The sequence below is a fragment of the Hyaena hyaena genome, unplaced genomic scaffold (assembly GCF_003009895.1).
Source record: "Hyaena hyaena isolate Hyena2069 unplaced genomic scaffold, ASM300989v1 scaffold_300, whole genome shotgun sequence".
Lineage (NCBI taxonomy): Eukaryota > Metazoa > Chordata > Mammalia > Carnivora > Hyaenidae > Hyaena > Hyaena hyaena.
The window spans coordinates 1,017,969-1,036,830 of NW_024080933.1; the positions used below are offsets into that span (position 1 = coordinate 1,017,969).

Here is an 18,862-nt window from a genome sequence, read left to right on the forward strand (position 1 = left end):
TCAGTGGAGAGACAGGCCTCCCAAGGTGATGCACCTGCTGGACCTTGGGGCCTGCTCCAGGGACCCAGGCCACGTGTGTGATCTGGCCTCCACTGGAGGGTTTTGCCAGCTGTGGTGTTGAGCTGTAATCATTGTTTTTCTTCCAGAAGTGTGCTCAGTAGACTGTGGCACTCACGGCGTCTGCATCGGGGGAGCCTGCCGCTGTGAAGAGGGCTGGACAGGCGCAGCTTGTGACCAGCGCGTGTGCCACCCCCGCTGCATTGAGCACGGGACCTGTAAAGATGGCAAATGTGAATGCCGAGAGGGCTGGAATGGTGAACACTGCACCATTGGTAGGCAAACGGCAGGCACCGAAACAGGCACATATTGCTTTATTTTCATAAATCGTAGATCTATAGTGATGATCGTGCATTGCAACTGGCTGTTCCTTCAGGGACATGAGTGCTCTACAACATTCCTGCTGCCTCTCCAAATCTTCATGGGAATTGAGAAGGGAAAAACAGGGTCCTCAACTAGAAAAGTCTTTCCCTTCTTTCCAGAATTACAGATTGGGAGGAAAGGAACAAACCAGAGCAGAAAATCCATCCAAATTACTGATTCAGGGAGGGAGAAATGCACATGCATGGGAAATTGTCAGGATCTGGAGGTTTCAAGCACCCTACCTGACTGTGGTCTGCAAGTCCCTCCTTGTTGAATACCCTCCCAGCTGGATGGATCACTGGATCCCTACTTGCCGGCAACAACTAAACACACTTGTTTTAGACCAGGTTAAATAGAGGCAGGACTCCCAGGTTTCCTGGGTAGCCAGGTACCACTGGCATAGGTTTAAGCATCCTCTTACTATCCCAAGGCAAGGTATTGTACTTGAGCTCTTGACCCTCCCCATCACCTCCACCACCTTTCAATGTCTTCTCCTCTAGTCCCATGTCATTCTCACTCAGCCACCTCTCTGTAAGTTTTTTGATGGAGATTTTCTTAATATTGTTTCCTTTCTTGAGAAGTAATAGTTCCCAAATTTCCTTAGTTTTGATTTCGATTGCTTTTTGTCAATGTTGTGGCTTAGAGTAGGACAATACTGGATTGAATATATCCAGTGATCCCTTTGAAGAGATGGAAGCCAACACTCTTTGGATTTCCACATCCCTCAGTCAGAGTTATGAAGTTGTCAACATAAGTATCATTTTACCTCTAGTTTTTGCTTTTGTTGCATTGAATTCATTGTCAAGTTGACTAATACACTCGCTTGCCAGGAAATTCTCAGAGAAGTTTCCAAGCAGACTACTGACCTGCCTTCTTGGAGTTACCTTTGAATCAAGCCATCAAGTTTGGGGCCCTCCCTTCTGTCCTAGTCCCAAGACCCCAGTCAATAGATTGGGTACCTGGAGGGAGAGACAGGGTTAGGAGCTTGTCCAGAGCTGACTCATGAGGTCAGACTCAATTTCCCATGCTGTTCATTTGAGTGGTTAAGCAGAGAAAAAGTGCTTTCTGCGTTAGATTTACCCCCATTTCCATCTAATTGGGTATCTGAGGGGCAGCGTGCCAATCTAGGCCATGACTATAGCACTGGGACCCTGCCGGGACAGTCTGTTGGCAGTGAATTGTTTCTGCAATCTCTCAATGATGCTCCAGATCCTGCTCCCCTGCAGCTGCTTTCATCTTCTGTTCCCTGCAGAGTCTGGGGGATAATTCAGAAAACTCTCAAGAGAGGGATGTGCACAGCCCACTACCAAGACAGTTTATAATTCTTACCAATAGCTTCCACTCTTCAGGGGTGTTCCTCTTGATGTACTTTTGCATGCACAGTGTGATTTAAAGACTCTTCCCTATCCCCATACCTCCATTACCCTAATCTGCTCCCCTGAAAATAAAAAGAAAGAAAGAAAGAAAGAAAGAAAAGAAAAGAAAAGAAAAGAAAAGAAAAGAAAAGAAAAGAAAAGAAAAGAAAAGAAGAAAAGAGAAAAGAAAAGAAAAAGAGCTCTTGCCAACCAATAACCTTTAGGTAGAAAATCCTACTTTCTTTCAATTCACATCATCTAGCCTCACCTTCCCCTTGGTCTCCCTTTCCATGTCTGCTGAGGGTTTGTTTCCCCTACCATGATGCCCGCTAGCTCTCCCCTACCTACAACTCATCCTCACTCTGGGAATAGCTCACAAAAGCATAACTCAGATGGATTGGAATAGAGTTTGGAAAACTATGGTCAAAGGGGCCATATTTGACCTGCTGCCTTTTTTTTTTTAATATGGCTTCCAAACTAAGAATAGTCTTTATGTTGATTAAGTATTGAAAAAAATTAAGAGATATTTTCTGACACATAATGATTAAACTCAAATTTCAATGTCCATTAAACAAAGTATTTTTTCAGGACAGCCACACCCATTCATTGATATACTGTTATTTTGCACACTGCATCTTAGTGTTGAGTGGTTGCTACAAAGACTACATGGTCCACAGAACCATGTGTTACCTGGCCCTTTATGGGAACAATTGGCCAATCCCTGAATTGGAGAGTTACACAGGGTTTGATGGAGAGAGAAGAGAAGAAAGAGGCTGGTCAATGTTTACGTTAGGAAAAGCCTTCAGCTGTGATTTGAAGGCTGTCAGAGAAAGGGAAGTGGTCCAGTGTGGGAGTAGGGAGAAAATAATGGTTGAATTGAAGTGTGTCTGGAGCCTTTGAAGATGAAATGGGATGATAGCACCTCTAGTCTCAGTAGGAAATGAAGGGGATATGGCCAAAAAGAGAACACAGGAGTTATTTCATTCTAGCAGTCTTGTGGGTGAGATGGATTGGGAAAAGGTGTTTCTGTTCCTTAAAGTATCTGGTTCAAGTTTTACAAGTGTGTGCACTATGATACATGACCTCTTGGGAGACATAGAGAACGCGTAAATTCATGTGTCAGGTAAAGCTATCAAAGAAGGGAGTTTGGGTCCGGGCAAGTGTCTTGTCCAGAACTGTGATCTGTTGTGACTGTTGAGTTTGCTGTATGTAAGTTATAAAGTATTTATCACCAAAGTCTTTTCTTGTGAGGAATTAGGGCTCACTGGTTTCATTTCTAGATAGGTGTTGTATCCTCATGGTTATGTTCACTGGGACTTGCTCTAAAAAAGCCAAGCATACCTTGGTTGTTGAGATTTGCTATTCAGAATCTAGAGATGTTTGGATGCACACAATTGCTTCTTTTGCTTTTCAACCTCTGGCCTCCAAGACTGTGTGTAGAGTTTTAGACTTTTATTTTGAGCAGACACTCCTGTCAATTCATTTTAAGTAAATGCCACAATTTACAAGCTCAGAATCGGTCCTCCTCCTCAGGGATACTGACAGAAAAGAAAGAGAGGCTTTTTGGTCCTTTCCAAGCAAACTCTCAAATGCTATATTTTGAAAAGAGTAAATAAGAATGAAATGACACCCAGTCTGCAAACAATGCATGAGGAAATTTGGGGTAAGGCAGAGCCTGGTGGTTAGTGTTGGGGCACAAGGGTTGTCTGCAGCCTATTTCCAAAGGGTTGTGATGAGATGGGGTTTTCTTAGGATCATTACCAACAGTCACCTGAACAACTTGTACCATTATTTGTGGGTCATATTTATTTTGCTGGAGGAAGCAAGAAGATAGGGGAGTGGAGGAGGGAAGTGAGGATAAAAACATGGACTTCTGAAAATCAAGTAGAATATATCCATGTTTGATCAAGTGCATATCTGGAATTTTCAACTGAATTATTATTTTTTATATTTGAAAATTTAGTACATATTACTAAAGATTTAAATGTAAGGTATAACATTTCAATGTTAACTGTTAGAGTTAACACATTGGTAGAGTAGATTCTACCAAGCAATCATTCTTATATTACATTTTTCCAACAAGTTAAATATAAGGTATGGCTAAAACCTACAGAATTGTATAGATAAGAAATATGCTTTGAATCCAAATGAAGCACAATTCATGTTTATCTTTGGAATATATTAGTATTATTTGGATAAGCTGCAGTTTACTCTTATGAATAAATCAGAAGGCACATTGTGTGGGTAGATTAGTTATATTCTTTAAATATAATCCTAAAATGGGTTGTTGTTGCTATCACCTGCCACCCCTTACTAAACTGGGAATTGAACCTCAGATGGCCATCCAAAGACCATGCCACCAAGGCATAAAGGGACTACAGAATAGGTCAAAAACCACTGTGAACTACAGTAAACTCAGACAAGTGTCTGTTTTAAGGAAATGGGGTAATTGTTAGTGTGTTTTGCCTACAAAATCATTGAGCAAAATACAGGGAGAAAAAACATTTTGCTGCAGAATGTAAGCCAGTAAACTACATGCTAATTAAGGATTGTTGCTATTATCTGCTGAATGTGGGCTGTCTAGACATCCACTTTGAGTAATACTAGTAATACTAACACACCCACAGAATAAATCCGCCACCACCAGGCACCCACCCTACAGGAACTGGTTGATGCCTGGGTAGTGAGCAATGCCTATAATGGTTGTTACAACTTGCTTATTTTGTATGTGTGGTCCTGACCTCCAACTGCATTTCAGGATCATGAGGACTCGATTCCTAGGACCGTGTGGGGCTGAGTGACCTGCTATGTGCCAAAAGTCAGAACAGTTTTCTTTTCCTTCTATTGCACTGGGGCCCTTCTATTTTTCCTCTTTAATTGGTTGGGGAAAGAAATAGGTTCTTGTGATGTTAATAAGGAAAATGAATCTTTACCCAAGGTAAAACCAGCCGTGCGACAATCTGATGTACTGATTAAGTGATTGTCATCAGAAGTAGACAGGGTCACAGTCCAACAGGGAGAGAGCTTCAGAGCTACAGGGAACAAGATGGGAAGGAAGTGACTATCAAAATTAACCAACTTCAGGCTGAATACAGCTGCTTCTGCATCTCATTCCAGTTTCATTCTTAGTCATGGAAACATTTTTCTTGTAGCTATTATCCTTGAACATTTGAGCTTTCATGACTCCACAATGAGATCAAGTTGAGATGAAATTAGCCACTGTGGAGCCATCCTTACCACCAGGTCTATGGGAGCAGCTAATTCTCTGATTGGTTAATTAACCTATTCCTGTGGGGGCTGTTATTAGAACCTATGCTAGGAGCTCCATTCTTTTGTGAAGTGAAAACCTGATGGGATGGTCTTTCACTGTTAAAGATTACAGACAAACTTTTAGTGGGGTACAAAAGATTTCCTACTTCTGATTTTTCCCCCTACAATGTACCCAAAATGTGAGCCTCCTCATTGAAGATCAGGAACCACCACATGCTCAGAAGTTCTCTTTGAGTCTGGGTCAGGCTGTCTACCCAGGACTGGAAGGTAGAAGTTACAGGAACACTTTTTCAACTCACTCCAACAAGTAAAATAAAATGAAAAGAGAAAATTGCCTTACAAGTAATCAGATTCTCATCACAAGAAAGTTTCTTTTCTTGGCCTAGATATTGATGAAGGGCTTTAAGCATCAGTTGGAAAATAGACTACATAGACAAACATAAGGCTCACCCTAACTTAATGGTTCAACCATTCATATAATGGTTATTTTGTCTGTGTGGTCCTGACCTCCATTTGCATTTTAGAATCATGAGGATCGATTCCTAGGACCATGTGGAGCTGTTCAAGTGGAAATGGCTTTTTTTTTTGGTACTGTTTCCTATGTGATTTAGTAATATATGCCCACAAAGAAAAGTGTGGAAGGAACCTTGATGTTTTAGACCTGTGGGGAGACAGTGACTTGGAGCATTCATGTGCCATACCCTTAATGTCTTTTAGAGGATCCCGTTGAGGTACCAGCCTGTGGCCCACTGTGCCGGATCCTGACCCAACAAATACATACCTTAATTTGGAGTATAACTGACTTCACAAGAGCAAATAACTGGACCAGTTAGGGACTCTTAGGACAAAAACCCATGGGTGAGAATTAGCATAAGGAAGATTGTACACTCAAAGGAAAGCATGTAAGAATAAGAGCTGTTGAAAAGAAAAGCAGCAGGGGGAGATGCTCTGCCCTCATGTTAAGCAGTGAGTGCTCTGTCACTCGAGCTTTTGCAAAGAATCAACTGTTCTGTCTATTAAGAACCAGTTCCTTCCAAGTTTGTGGTTCTCAGACTCCACAAAATGCCCTCAAGAATTTACATGAAAAGGAAAGGAACACAAAGAGATCTGAGCTCCCTTAGATATTTGTGATGGACATTTGCCCATCACTCTGTCTGATTTGTTGTGCTGTTGTGAAGAGCTGATTGATAGAGGAAGGGGGAAATCCGTGTTCTAGGCTTGACTCTGCCACAAACATTCTGGGTGCTCTTGGGTAGTCACCCATTCCCAGCCTGTTTCTTCCTGCTGTAAATGAGGGGTTTGGGCCATATAATCACTTTACAGAGTATAGTCCACAGACATGAAATGCTTTTCATTGGCATGCAAATATGTTTGTTGAATAGTTACAAAGAGTGTTTAAAAATATGTATTTGGAAAAACTATAACTACCTCATCAAACTCATGAATATGCTGGTATTATTGCTAAGGAATGTGGCAAAAGTGGGTAGCAATATCAAGCCTGAGTAAATTTAAAGAAAAATATTAAGTAAATAACAGTGCAGATATTGCAAATATCACGAAAGCAGAATGTGGCCAACTGAATTTAGAACACACTTGGATAAGATGATCTCTAAGGACTGGTCCATCTCCTGAATTTTATTACTCTAATGCAAAATTATATGAATGGACCACTTTAGCACATTAAAACCTTTCTCTCTTCTGTAAGGCACAGGGAGGGTTTCCCTGTAGGATCCTATAATATACACTTTACGTGAGAGGACTAGATACAGGGTATCATTGGCTCTGCTGATGATGCTTTTTTGAATGGTTAAGGATAGTTGATGGTACTTTTTTGTTAGTTTGTCTATCTGCTCATCTCATATGTAGCATCTCAGGTCCAATTTATATCTGGTTAACTATGGCATTTTTTTCTGCATTTAAAAACTTCCTTACATAGGCTGAATAATCAGAATCCACTTTATTCCTTTATATTTGTGTTGGTTGATTTAAAAAATGGGTGTTAAGTAGAGGTTCATCTATCTATATCCATTTCACTTGGATTCAGGGCAAGGCAAGCATAAAGAAGCATTTAACATACAGGCTTACATGTCAGTCTATCTGAGATCAAATCCTAGCAGGTTTCCTCGCCTTTGTGTGCCTCAGTTTCTTTGTCTGTAAATGGGAATACTTAAAAGATGACCTACCTCATTGGGTTATATGCGAAGTACTGGCACAGTGCCTACCATAAAGCAAGAGCCAAGCAAATGTGAGCTAATGTCATCATCATCATCATCATCCCCCAGGCCCATCACCACCATCATTATCTATTACCACAGTAAGATAAAAGCAAGGAAAGATTATCAAAATAAACTTGTCGTTAAGACATTTCTGTGTACCTTCAATCTGCCTTCCCTATATACTGCCTCCAACCCATCAAGCAGTTAGTAACATTTCAAAAATAACACCTACCCACTATCAATTTCCCAAGCAAAGTTTTATTCTGTAACTCATTTGCTTCTGGTTCTTACAGAGAAATATAAACTAGCTCTCTTACCTGGAAATCGAACTTGCTTATTTTACCAAACAGCCCATTTACACATGGATTTCAACATCTGAATATCCTCGTGTTATTGGAGACTTATTATGAAACTGGAGTTTGTTTCCTTCAACCAAAATTTCTCCATCTAGATTTTTTGGACACATTCCAGAGAAGCCAAGAGATCTATGAGAATTTGCTTTTAATTCTGGGTTTCATTTTTATAAGTACAGTTCAAAAGAAAAGTCTTTTCCTTTGAAGTATTAGTTTGGAATTATGTTATTATTGAATAGGATAAACTTCAATTCTTTTAAGCCAGCATTCCTCAAACTAGGGACCACAGACATACTCTACAGGAGTTTAGAAGAACACTGCCTTCCTTTAAGAAGGAACCTGGCATTTCTCATGTTGAGGATGCTGCCAGGTCAGTGTCTCTTAGATTACCTTTTCAGGCTCCTTTCCCATTCCTCATGACTCTGGGTTCCAAGAATAATCCAGGGAGACTCAACTCTGAACTCAGTTGGGTTACACATGCCTTTTGGAGACTCAAGAATTGCACTGATTCTCCCTACTCAGCCCAGTGAACTGCGCGATTACCCTCATTCCTCCCGTACTGCAATTGCATGACTCTTTGGAGCAACACCCATGGGTAACATCTGGGGATTCTTTACAATTCCTTGCTCATCTCCTGGGTTATCAGGAGCCATACAGAGTATCCCAGATGTTTATGTAAGAAACAGATTTTGCATTTCCTCCCAAGTTGCCTTCCTAATAGGGTTCAATCTTATACCAAACACTTCTTTCATAGCGCTCTATTTCACAAGCTCTTTTTTAAAAGTCTTGTCTTCATTGCCTTTGGAAAACAGGGTACCAACATTTCAAACAACCTCCACAGTCAAGGTTTATTGATTTCCTCCTCATCCTTCTCATCATGCATTTGAATCTATCATTATAAGTAGACCCACAGAAGGCCACCATGCCATTGACCGCCTCTGAGCTTTTCCCTTCATGGGTAATAAAGAAAGAAACCACACGAAATAGCAACTAGGAGAAAGTTAAGTATTTCATCATAAACATTCTCAGGATAATTAGAATGGATTAAATTACAAGAGAAAATGCATTTAGTTAATCTTTCCTCTAATTAAAAAAATATCCCTAGTTTTAAATAAAGCGTTTGTTTTTAAAAGCATATTTTCATTGTAATCAATAAGCGGGAGGCCTGTTTGGTCCTCAGTGATAGGAGGAAACATCTGCAAAGTAATTAAAAGCTACTAGCTGGGTTTTTTTATTATTATTATTATTAAGATCCTTAAGGAGACTTCTCAGTCTTTTCCTGTAACTTGCACCATGGGATTCTCCACAAGCAACCTCATTCTGTGATCCATGGTGGTATAACTTGCTTTCTGTTCCCAGATCAGTGAAGATGTGTTTGACAACTCCTGGCCAACAAGGGTCAAACAAGGAGATTAATTTAGCAGAGGTTTTTATAACTTTCCAAGTGAGGTGGGATGACAGTCAAAACAAGACGGGTAGGTGACACAAGACATTCCTAAAATAGAACAGGGACACACTCTAGCCTGTCATAGGTTCTATTCCAAGACTGATGGAACCCAAATCACCCTAAGCCCTACAAGTCTGTCTCACAAGTAAGGAATCATTTATATCATCTCTTCAATTTCATGGCTCACCCCAACTAGATAGAAAGCTCACTCCCCACTCTCATCCCAAACATTCCTAGAATGCTTGTGTTCAGCCCATTCAGATTCTTCAGCTTGGTCCCCTCATGGAGACCTGCTGCTTACAGAATTCACTTTAGGGGAGCCCCACAGTATTTCCCTTACTACCAGGGGTTTGCCATCCAACACCCTCAGTGCCCACTCAACTGAAGCCCTGCTATGTGTACACCACACTCCTCCACACTGGGGATCTTTATCAGCTGGTTCCGAAGTCCTTTGAGAAAACAGCTGTTTGTTTTTTGCCTCTAGCACATCTCTCACACATCAGGGTTTTTTCCCACAGCTGGCCTATAGAACAGGGAACACAGGATCCTTTTTGCTTCCTCACCTTCCGTGACCTCAGACACCCTCCATAGGCCTGGTTTGGTGGGAAGGGGTGGGGAGAAGGTTCACACTTTCTTCAAACACACCCAGCCTCTAAATTCCAATTCAGATCAGTTAGGACCCCTATCGTCTACACAACCCACTCTTTGAGAAAATCTTTTTCCTTCTCACTTAGGTTAAGCATTGCTTCCATTTTCAGCCAGCTCAACTGCAGGTCAGAGAGCCCCTGTTTGTTATCCCCCATCTTGTTACGAGTTTTGTTGCAAAAGGAGTGGAGAGGTACCTGCTTCCATGTCCCTTAGACTCCAGGTTTCCAGCAGTTTCTGGCATGGCTCTTTAGGGTGGCTCACTCTAATTGTCTGTGACCCCCAATGCCACATAAGCACAAACTATACATTACAGAAACCACATCCCACCAGACCCCAGAAAAAGGAGGGTTTAACCAATGTTCTAGAGACAAAAAGTCCCACAAAATTGCCATCCATAGGGATTTAAATTGCTGAGAATCCTGGCCCACAGTTTCCAAATTTAGCTGTAGCAGCACCTGGTCAAATTAGCAGTGAAGTTGGTTAGAACTTGGCTCAGAAGGGTCATCTGTCTAGAGCTGTAAGCAGAGCGATAAGCTCTGATAAGTGTGAATTGCATTTCTTTATTTTTAAAATTATGCTTGAACTTCAAGAGGGATTGCCAGACAGCCCTGTCTAGTTGTCTAGAAACAATGTCAGGGTGGGGGCTCCCAGAGATTATAAAATAACCACCTCAGAAGCACAGAGGAAACGTTTGTACCTGATTTCATTCCAACAAGTTAGCAAGCTGTCAATCACCGGTCACGCTACTGCACTGAAACATACTCTCTCTAATGACACAAAACTCAAGGCAGTGGCTTCTGCTTTGCAGAGAGCATCCTGGCAATAGGCAGTGAGATTGTTTCTCTACATTAGGTATATGTGAGCCCAGGAAGCCCAAATGTCACTGATGATAGCAATTCCCATGAATAGGGAGAGAGATTGAAGAAGATATTAGAGGTGGTAAGAGAAATGAGCTTTTTCCTATTAATCCAGGGAATGCAGGCAAGTTGAGTTGGGTCCCTTAAGCATGTTGCTATCGGCTTCTCACCAGACTCTGAATATGAACTAATTTAACTTTTTATTTCCATTTAATGGAACCAAGAAAGATCTGTATGCATTCACTTACAGACCTGTTCTCTTGGGGTCTGATACAGGAAATGTTATCATATCATCCAGAAGCCTAGCACAGAAACTAGTCTACCCAGAATTAAACAGCTTGAAATGCATAATACCCATCAACACCCACTCCAACCTCCCAATATTTCTTGTGTTTGTAGAATGTAACATCCTCCCTCCTTGCTAACTATTAACACTCACTGTGAGTGCTTTACTATTGTAGTTATTGTGCATGCTTTCATAGGGTGGGGCTGGTGAGGGAATTATGTAGCAAAGGAGTTAGATGCATGAGCTTTAGAATCAAACAGACCTGGTTTCAAATTCAGCCCCCATCCACTGCAAGTTGTGTGATCTTTGGCAAGTTCCGTACCTACAGTACCTCCATTCTTCCCAACTGGAAACTGGGAATAGTAATACCTATGTCCTAATTTTGGGAGCACTTCACTTACCAGTGAAGCATTTAACACAGTGCTTGATGCTCCATAAATGTTAGTTTAAAAAGCATCAACACCACACCTTCATGCCTTTACTGGAGTTTCCTCAATGCATCTTTGCAGAGTGGATATTTATGAAAAGAAGTAGCAGTGGCATACAGCCATGCATGGGGCCCAGAACTCCCAAAAGAGAGGCCAGGGTGCTAAACAGCCTGTGTTAACCCAGATGTCTGGCCCCAACAGAGAATCTCACCAGAGCATGTAGATTCCAAGCCTGTAAGAAGAAAGAACACAGGGAATAAGAGCAAAGCAGGGAGAGATAGAGAAATGCTCTAGTGAGGATCTGACTGCCGGTTGCAGGAACATGACTGTTACAAATATAAATAAGAAAGCCAAATGTGTATCATCCTATGCCATGTCTAAGCTTCACACCTCCTCTATCTATTTCCAGCTGAGCAATGACAACTGCATTCATTCATTCATTCATTCATTCATGAAACATTGACTGAGCACCTAATGTGTGCTGGGTGTAACATATGCTTCCCCTGGGTGAGTCCCTGGGCTGACAGGGGTAAGAAGGAAGTGATTGGCACAGAGACTGGTAACAGTCCAAGGAACTTCAGACCTCAGCTGTCTTTTTGCCCACAGGAGACTTTGCTGTTTTCTAATCCAAGACACCCTTTCTGGTGTTTCTGCCAGTCGTTTTTGGTTTCTTTTCAACACTGTTTCTTGCTAACAGCTTCCCAAGGAGATCAATGTAAAGATGGAAGACTTAAACTTCCAATGGTAGTTTAAATTCATTTGTAACACAATGTAATTACATAAAAGAAAGCAGTCAGGTATCAAACTGCGTGGATACACACAAATGACTCCCTCATAAGTGTTAATATTTTCAACAGCGGAAGAAATTTAGTTAAATCAAATGAAGATAGCAACTCATTAAAATTTGATTTTCCCTCCAATCCGTTTTTATCTTTTAATCCTCCATATATGGCACAACTTGTTCTGTTAAATAACACTCATTAATTAAATCTCATCTTGTCTTAGCTATATCTATATTTTTATTTATTATGAAAACCTTCCAATGCTTGTGATCTAATTTAGTTGGAGTATTGCTTGGACATCTGTAAGTAAGGAAAACTTGAGGTTTTAAGGTGGAATTACTGGCAAGGGAAGATGTGGAATAAACCAAATTCTCTTTCCTTCTCCCCTGGCATGAGGTGGTTGGGCAGGCCTTTCCTCTGTTAGGGGAGTTGGTATGATGAGGGCACTGTGAATTAGGTATCTTCAGTGACTGTGGGAAGGGAAGAGAAGGAAGAACCCACAGAAAGAACTGTAAACTCAAATACCCCTATGTGGGTGAGGCAAGAACAATGTACATAGATGTGAGGGAGATCCGGCTGCGACATCTGTCACCCCATTGATTGTCAGGGTTGATTCAGCTGATCTGGCTGCCTAGGTGGGCATCCCCTTCCTCCCTCACTGCTCCATGTGCATCCCTCCCAAAGCTGCATGCTTGGTCAGAGAGAACAACCTTCCCCAATAGAAGAGGACCATTCTTGGGTCAAGAATATAAGAGTAGCCACACAACCCTACTGGATTCTCCAAATAAGCTCTCAAGATGCATTTGTAGAAGAATGTAAGGTGATCAGGCTTCCAAGACTCCAGACACATCCAAATGAGGCACTGCATGTGGCAGTCGGCCTTTCTTTAAAAAAAAAAATACACGTGAGTGCACTAGAAAGGGTGTAAGACCTCAGGGAATGGCAATAAACTGAAGAGTGAAGGCCCCTTCTGTGGAGGGTAGACATGGCCCACCTCCCACTGAGTGTTGCCATATAGAAATGAAAACCTAGTTTTACTAAATTTTCCAGTTTTTCAATAGAAGCCAGATATCAGGATTGTTATGCATACTCTCCCAATTTTCAAATGTTGGCAAGCAATTCAAAATTTGTTGAAATGCTATGCAAGCCATTCAGGCAGGGCTGGGGGCCAAATGGATCACCCATCTGTGGCCACTGACACTAAGCTCCAGTGCAAGATTAGTACTGAGTTAGGGAACATCATTTGCCTGGAATGAGACTGGGACAGCTTTGGCTTCTTTTCTTTGATGCCCCAAATCTCCTGGTAACTGGTTTTTGTTGGTGGGAGTCTCACTGCCAGGGTATAATGGTGATCCTTTGCACTTACAAAGTGATTTTCTCTAAGGAGCTCAAAAGACTTTGTGTTGCCTCAGTCAACCTCACAATAAGCCCATGAGGCAAGCAGGTAGCTATTGCCCCAAAACATACAGTGAACAGCCTTAAAGTATTTTATGCAGGCAGCTAGGTTGAGTTATTGGTTTAAATCCATGGTCTACACAATTGGCAAATTACAGCATTCAAGAAGCACAGACAAGGTTTCCCATTACTGCCTCCTCTGCTGCCCTTTTTGGCTTATCTTCCTTCCATCTGCTTCAGTTGATGGCGAAGCCCCAGATCTCAACAATATATATGAGCGAACTGAGCCAGTGACTAATTCCTGTCGTGCGTGTGAGTGTGTACATGTCTATGTGTGCATGCATGTGTTTGTGTGCCCATCTGACTTCTTGGCAGGCCTAGCATGGTTCATCTGCACCCATTACAACACGTCTCTGCATTGGTCATTGGTGTGATGCCATGCTCTGAAATGCTACCCTCGCAAATGCTCACAACCTAGAAACTCCAAATAGGTTTCTGTAGGATTCTGGATATCTGTATTTTACTAACAGTGCCCAATAATTCATGCCGCCTGGGGCCCCTATCTCCCTTCTCTTCCTTAAGCAGATAGAATTACAACTCTGAAGGAGAAGCCTTACCCTTACAGAGCTGACATATGCACCCTCTCCTTGGCCACAGAGAATTAACAGGAGTGGCTGTGGAAATCAGGGATAGAAGCCAGAGCAGTGCAGTGGAGAGCCAGAAACAAAGATCTTCTCTGAATTACCATGGGTAGAACACCCAAGAAAGTTCTATTGGCCAGGAGTGATTGGAACTCTACCACAGTCATTTTCCCCTCTAGACTGGGTTCAAGGACTCTGCTACACCATCTCCCTTCCTCCCCCTTTTCCTCTGCTTTATGGACATATATGCTCTGTGTCCTCTACTCAGGGGAATTCCTTGGGCTTTGCAGGCATGACCCAGAGAGAAGACTCCAGTACAGCAGTGTAAACCTGTTGATCTTTTTCCCAGGACAGCAGAGCACAAGTATCCTCTGTTTTCTAGATTGCCTTGCTCTTCTTTCCAAATTGTCTCAGATCAGGCTACTGATTCCTGGGAACAGTTCCCAGCATGATGTTCTACTACAATCATTCATATTCTCTGCATGCAAGCATGCCGTAAACGTCCTTCAGAGGCAGATGCAAACCCAGAAAACACCTGGCCATTGTAAATGCATGTGCTGAAGAGCTAACTAGACTTACTGACACTGGAGCTACAAAGGCTGTCATGCCCACCAGCTTCGCATCTGATCCCACAAATCAGGACACTCTTCGGTAGAGTCCAATGAAACTGCCTTTTCTGGGAATGAGAACTTTAAAGATCCCATGGAAAACCCCTGGAAATCTCTCCTCCATCCAGTCAGACGTGCAACTGATTGAACATTGAGAATCAGCCAGTCTGTATTGGCTTGTCCCAATAGACCAAAATCAATACTAAATATTTTTGAAGTATATAGATTTTTAAAAAATCATCTCTTTATATACTCAGATATGTATTTCTTTATACCTGACTATATAAAAAGGTAGCTTTTTTGCTGCCTTGGGAGGAATCAACTTGTGATTTTCATTTGACTATTCACAATGGAAGCTTTTAAAGGTCAGCCAAGGCTTCTCTTTATGTTCCTTCATCATGCCTGTCAAAGAATCACTCAGACAAATCATCATTTACATTTTTCACATACACACACAAACATTCATTCTTGGCAGTTAAAGGGGCATCATGTTGGGGACATCTCTGTCATAATAGCCCCAAGGTGATATTCTAGAAGTTCAAAAAAGGGAAGCCCCTGGCATTCTCAATGCTTCCAAATCCAGTACAGCCTGTTGTATAGTGTACAGAATGCCAGCGCAGGTGATCCTCATGGCAGGTCTGCCAGCAAATTCAAGCCCACCTGGCTGAACTGGACTTTGGGTTAAACTGACTCCTAAAGGCAAACAGTGAAACTCAGGGAAGCTGAAGTAAGCAAACTCCCAGGTCAACAGGGAGTTCAGCCATTGCAGTTTCCACTCACAGCCATGCTTGTGTTTCAGAAGCCAAAGTAAAGTTCCAGGCTTAGCTGAGTACCTGGCCAAACCAACAAGTAACTTTAAAGTTGCATCTGACTGATCTCCACATACTAGGACAGCTCTACCTTGACATTTAAGTTTCTCTTCCATCACTGGTGAGATGGGGTTACACTAAGTAATGCAGCTTTAAAATATTTTCTGAGCAGTAAAAGCAAATGATTGCAAGGTTATAAAATCATGTCTTGTAGGAGACATTAAAATGTTACTGATACTGATCACAGTGAGGTAAAAAGCCGCAAGCCAAGACTTTGAGGGGAAGGAGGTAGAGGCCCTGAAAACAGCATGAGGCTGGTACATAAGGTAGTTAAAGGCAAGCTGGGAATGGAATCAGAAGCTAGAAATGCACATTGCTTTTCATTTGTTTTTCCTCCCAGGCTGTGGCTTTGCCCCTTTCTATTAAAACCCTGACAGTGCCTCCCAAGAAAGATGATCTCTGGCAGGGACAGTTCTTTTCATTTGTCCAACCCTGGCACTCAGCAGCAAAACATCATATCCAGAAAGAACCTAAATATCCCCTGCGTTGGAACAGGAACACCTCACATGCTCAATGAGTGCTAGCTGGCTTGAGATTCTCTGGACATGACCCTTCCGAATCATTTAAGAGAAAGAAAAAGAGGAGAATAGTTGGGAAGAATATAGTGAGAAGCTACCATGAGTTAAATAGCCCATTTGCTAGAAGTCAAGAGCTAGATCTGAAGAAGGAACAGCAAAGGAAATGACCAAATAAATGAAGGGTTTCTCCTGAGGTTTAGAGCATGAGGACTTGAACAGGGGATGTGTTGGCCTATAATCTAGTGCATACATTCAAAATGAGGGCAATGTCAGCCCAAACAGAATGAAAAGTAGTTCTTTGGAGGAGTGAAAAACTCTTACCCTTTTCATGTATAAAACACAAATATATATGCAATAAATAAACAGATATAGAGTATATCTGTGACATTAAAACTTCATGATGAGGAGAGGAATTAGGAGGAAAAGATCTAAAATGATTTGTGGGGAAGGAGATGCTGGGGGTGGGGGGTAGGGGAAGGAGAAATTTTCATCTGGTAGAAGAGATGATAGATTGGTTTGTTTCCAGAACTTCAAAAGAAGTGGTCTCAAGTATCTTTACTGAAGACAAACTCCTGCTTATGAAACTTTCTGCCAGCTCATGCTTCTGTCTTTACCACCCCCCTGCCTGCTGGTTCAGGTTTCTATCAAATCAATTTGGAAGGAAATAACAAGGCAGGCCAAAGAATTGGTTTTGCACATGTTTGGAGTTTACTGATCTACTGAATTCCCTTTTCAGATAATAACAGCTAACAGTTATTGAGTACTGGCCATAAAAGTTGCCAACCCCAGTGCTAAATTCTTAACACATGTTCTCACATCTAATCCTCATCTCCATTTTGTGAGGTGGAAATTGTCCTCATCATCCTCCAGGTAAGAAAACTGGCTAAGAGAGGGAAAGCAGTTGGCATTAGTCTTAAACGTCAGTGACAAGGGGAAGTGACCTCTACTCCTCCATTTGCTTGACAGAGCCCAAGTAGAGCCTGCTTTGACCCCAGGTAGTTGGGGCAAGAGGGTTACTTAGGAAGCCAGCAGTGAAATCAGAGTATATGGGCACCCTCATCTATTGGTAAAGTCCCCACCAGCAGGAGTGTTTCTCAGTGACGGAGGACAATCCCCCTGTTAGTGTATTTTGGGGTTCTCTGCTTTATCAGTGCCCTCCAGGCCAAAGAGTGCACTAAGTTATTTCAGATTCCCAAAATGAATCATCACCCCTCAGCATAGACATAATTGGCCAACTTCTCTAAATTTAAGTTGACTTTCTATCAGAGTTCACATTTCCACCAACTTTTCATTAAATTAATTATTCAAAACAATTCCGAGTTAGCGTTCTCACAGCAACTGTAACTCTGCCATGACTATATTAAGGCGTAAATTGAACAGCATGTTTTGCAATAAAGTTAATTTTATATTCACCAGAGAACTGAGTTATAGTTGCTGTGGGAACCATCATTTCGAATCTCTTGACTTTGGTGCATTTAAATTCTCAACCACAGCATTGCACACTATAGCATATTTTGCACAGATGCTTAATTTGCTTCACACTATGGCCTGGCCACCATGGACTTGGACGTCCTGTCAGAGCCTAGTATATCAGCCTTCTAGTTCCCCCAGCCTTCTTACTTATCCTGGAGCCTCTGATACTTGATAGAGAACTAACCAAGAAACCAAAATGATGCCCCTTTTATCTTAGAAATGTCTGTTTGAGGGAGGTGACTTTTCTTAGAAGCATAGTCAGTGAGAGGCACCAAGTCTCAGGCAATGTCAACTAAAGCAAGCAATGCCATTGAATTTGTGAGGAGCCAGGATTCTCATCCAAGGGTATTTTTGGATCTGCGCTGTATTATTCAGTACACACAGGGTGACCTCTGAAGGCTCCAAGTCCTTGCATGTGCCATTAATCATGCAGGCATGCACGGCCATACATCAGAACTTATTGGAGCTCCGGAAAAGCTAAACAACATTTCCCAGAGCCACATAAAACCAAACATCTCTAAATCAAGACGCATTGCAGGGCCTCTCTAAGAGGTACGTTCAGTAGAACTGGAATAGAACTCGGGCTAAATCCTGGCAGTATGGAATTGGTGACATGTGCCAGGGCAGAGACAGAAGATTGTTGGGGAGGGATAGCAGAGTGAGATGAAATTCTGAGGTGGTTAGAGATGTGAGCATTCCATCTACAAGGATTATCGATTTTTCAGCTTTATTGGAAAAATCAGTCATGCTTTCTGCCTCCTGGGGATTGCTCTGCTGCAATTTGGGAGTGTGTGTGTGTGTGTGTGTGTGTGTGTGTGTGTGTGTGTGTGTGTGGAAACTGCAGGTTAACAGCTGAGTAGCAAGTCCCATTCACCATTCAATTATACATTTAGCTAAAATGTGACTTAACAGAAACATGCTGCTGTTTTGCATGTTTGAAATACATTTGAAAGGAGGGATTTTTGTTTCTCTGTAAATGAGAGGATTTCGAAGAGGAAGCTCTCTCTCACCTTCCTAGGGGCACATTCATTATGCAAAATGGAAGAATAGCACCTAACAATAGCATAGGCCAGATTTTTAAAATTCTGACTCCCATTCTATATTTTTTCAGAAAACAGAAACCTCCTTATTTTTCATACTGTGCCACACATAAAGGTACCTCCTGATTGAGACTCGTTGCAAAATTTGTAAAGAACAACCAGTGACCTCCCCTCAAGTCCTTGGTCACCTAAAAACTATGTTAAGAAAAGGACTAAAACAATATATGCATATAGAGTTTCAAAGAACAGGAAAAGT

At 41.8% G+C, this 18,862-nt stretch overlaps 1 protein-coding gene across 1 annotated transcript in view; it reads left to right on the forward strand.

Annotated features, from left to right (window-relative positions):
* Window positions 1–18,862, forward strand: part of TENM2 (teneurin transmembrane protein 2) — a 1,153,031-nt gene that overhangs the window by 1,001,851 nt on the left and 132,318 nt on the right. Inside the window, 1 exon segment of the mRNA XM_039247655.1 lies at window positions 147–332. Within this exon segment, the coding sequence (XP_039103586.1) occupies window positions 147–332 (186 nt within the window).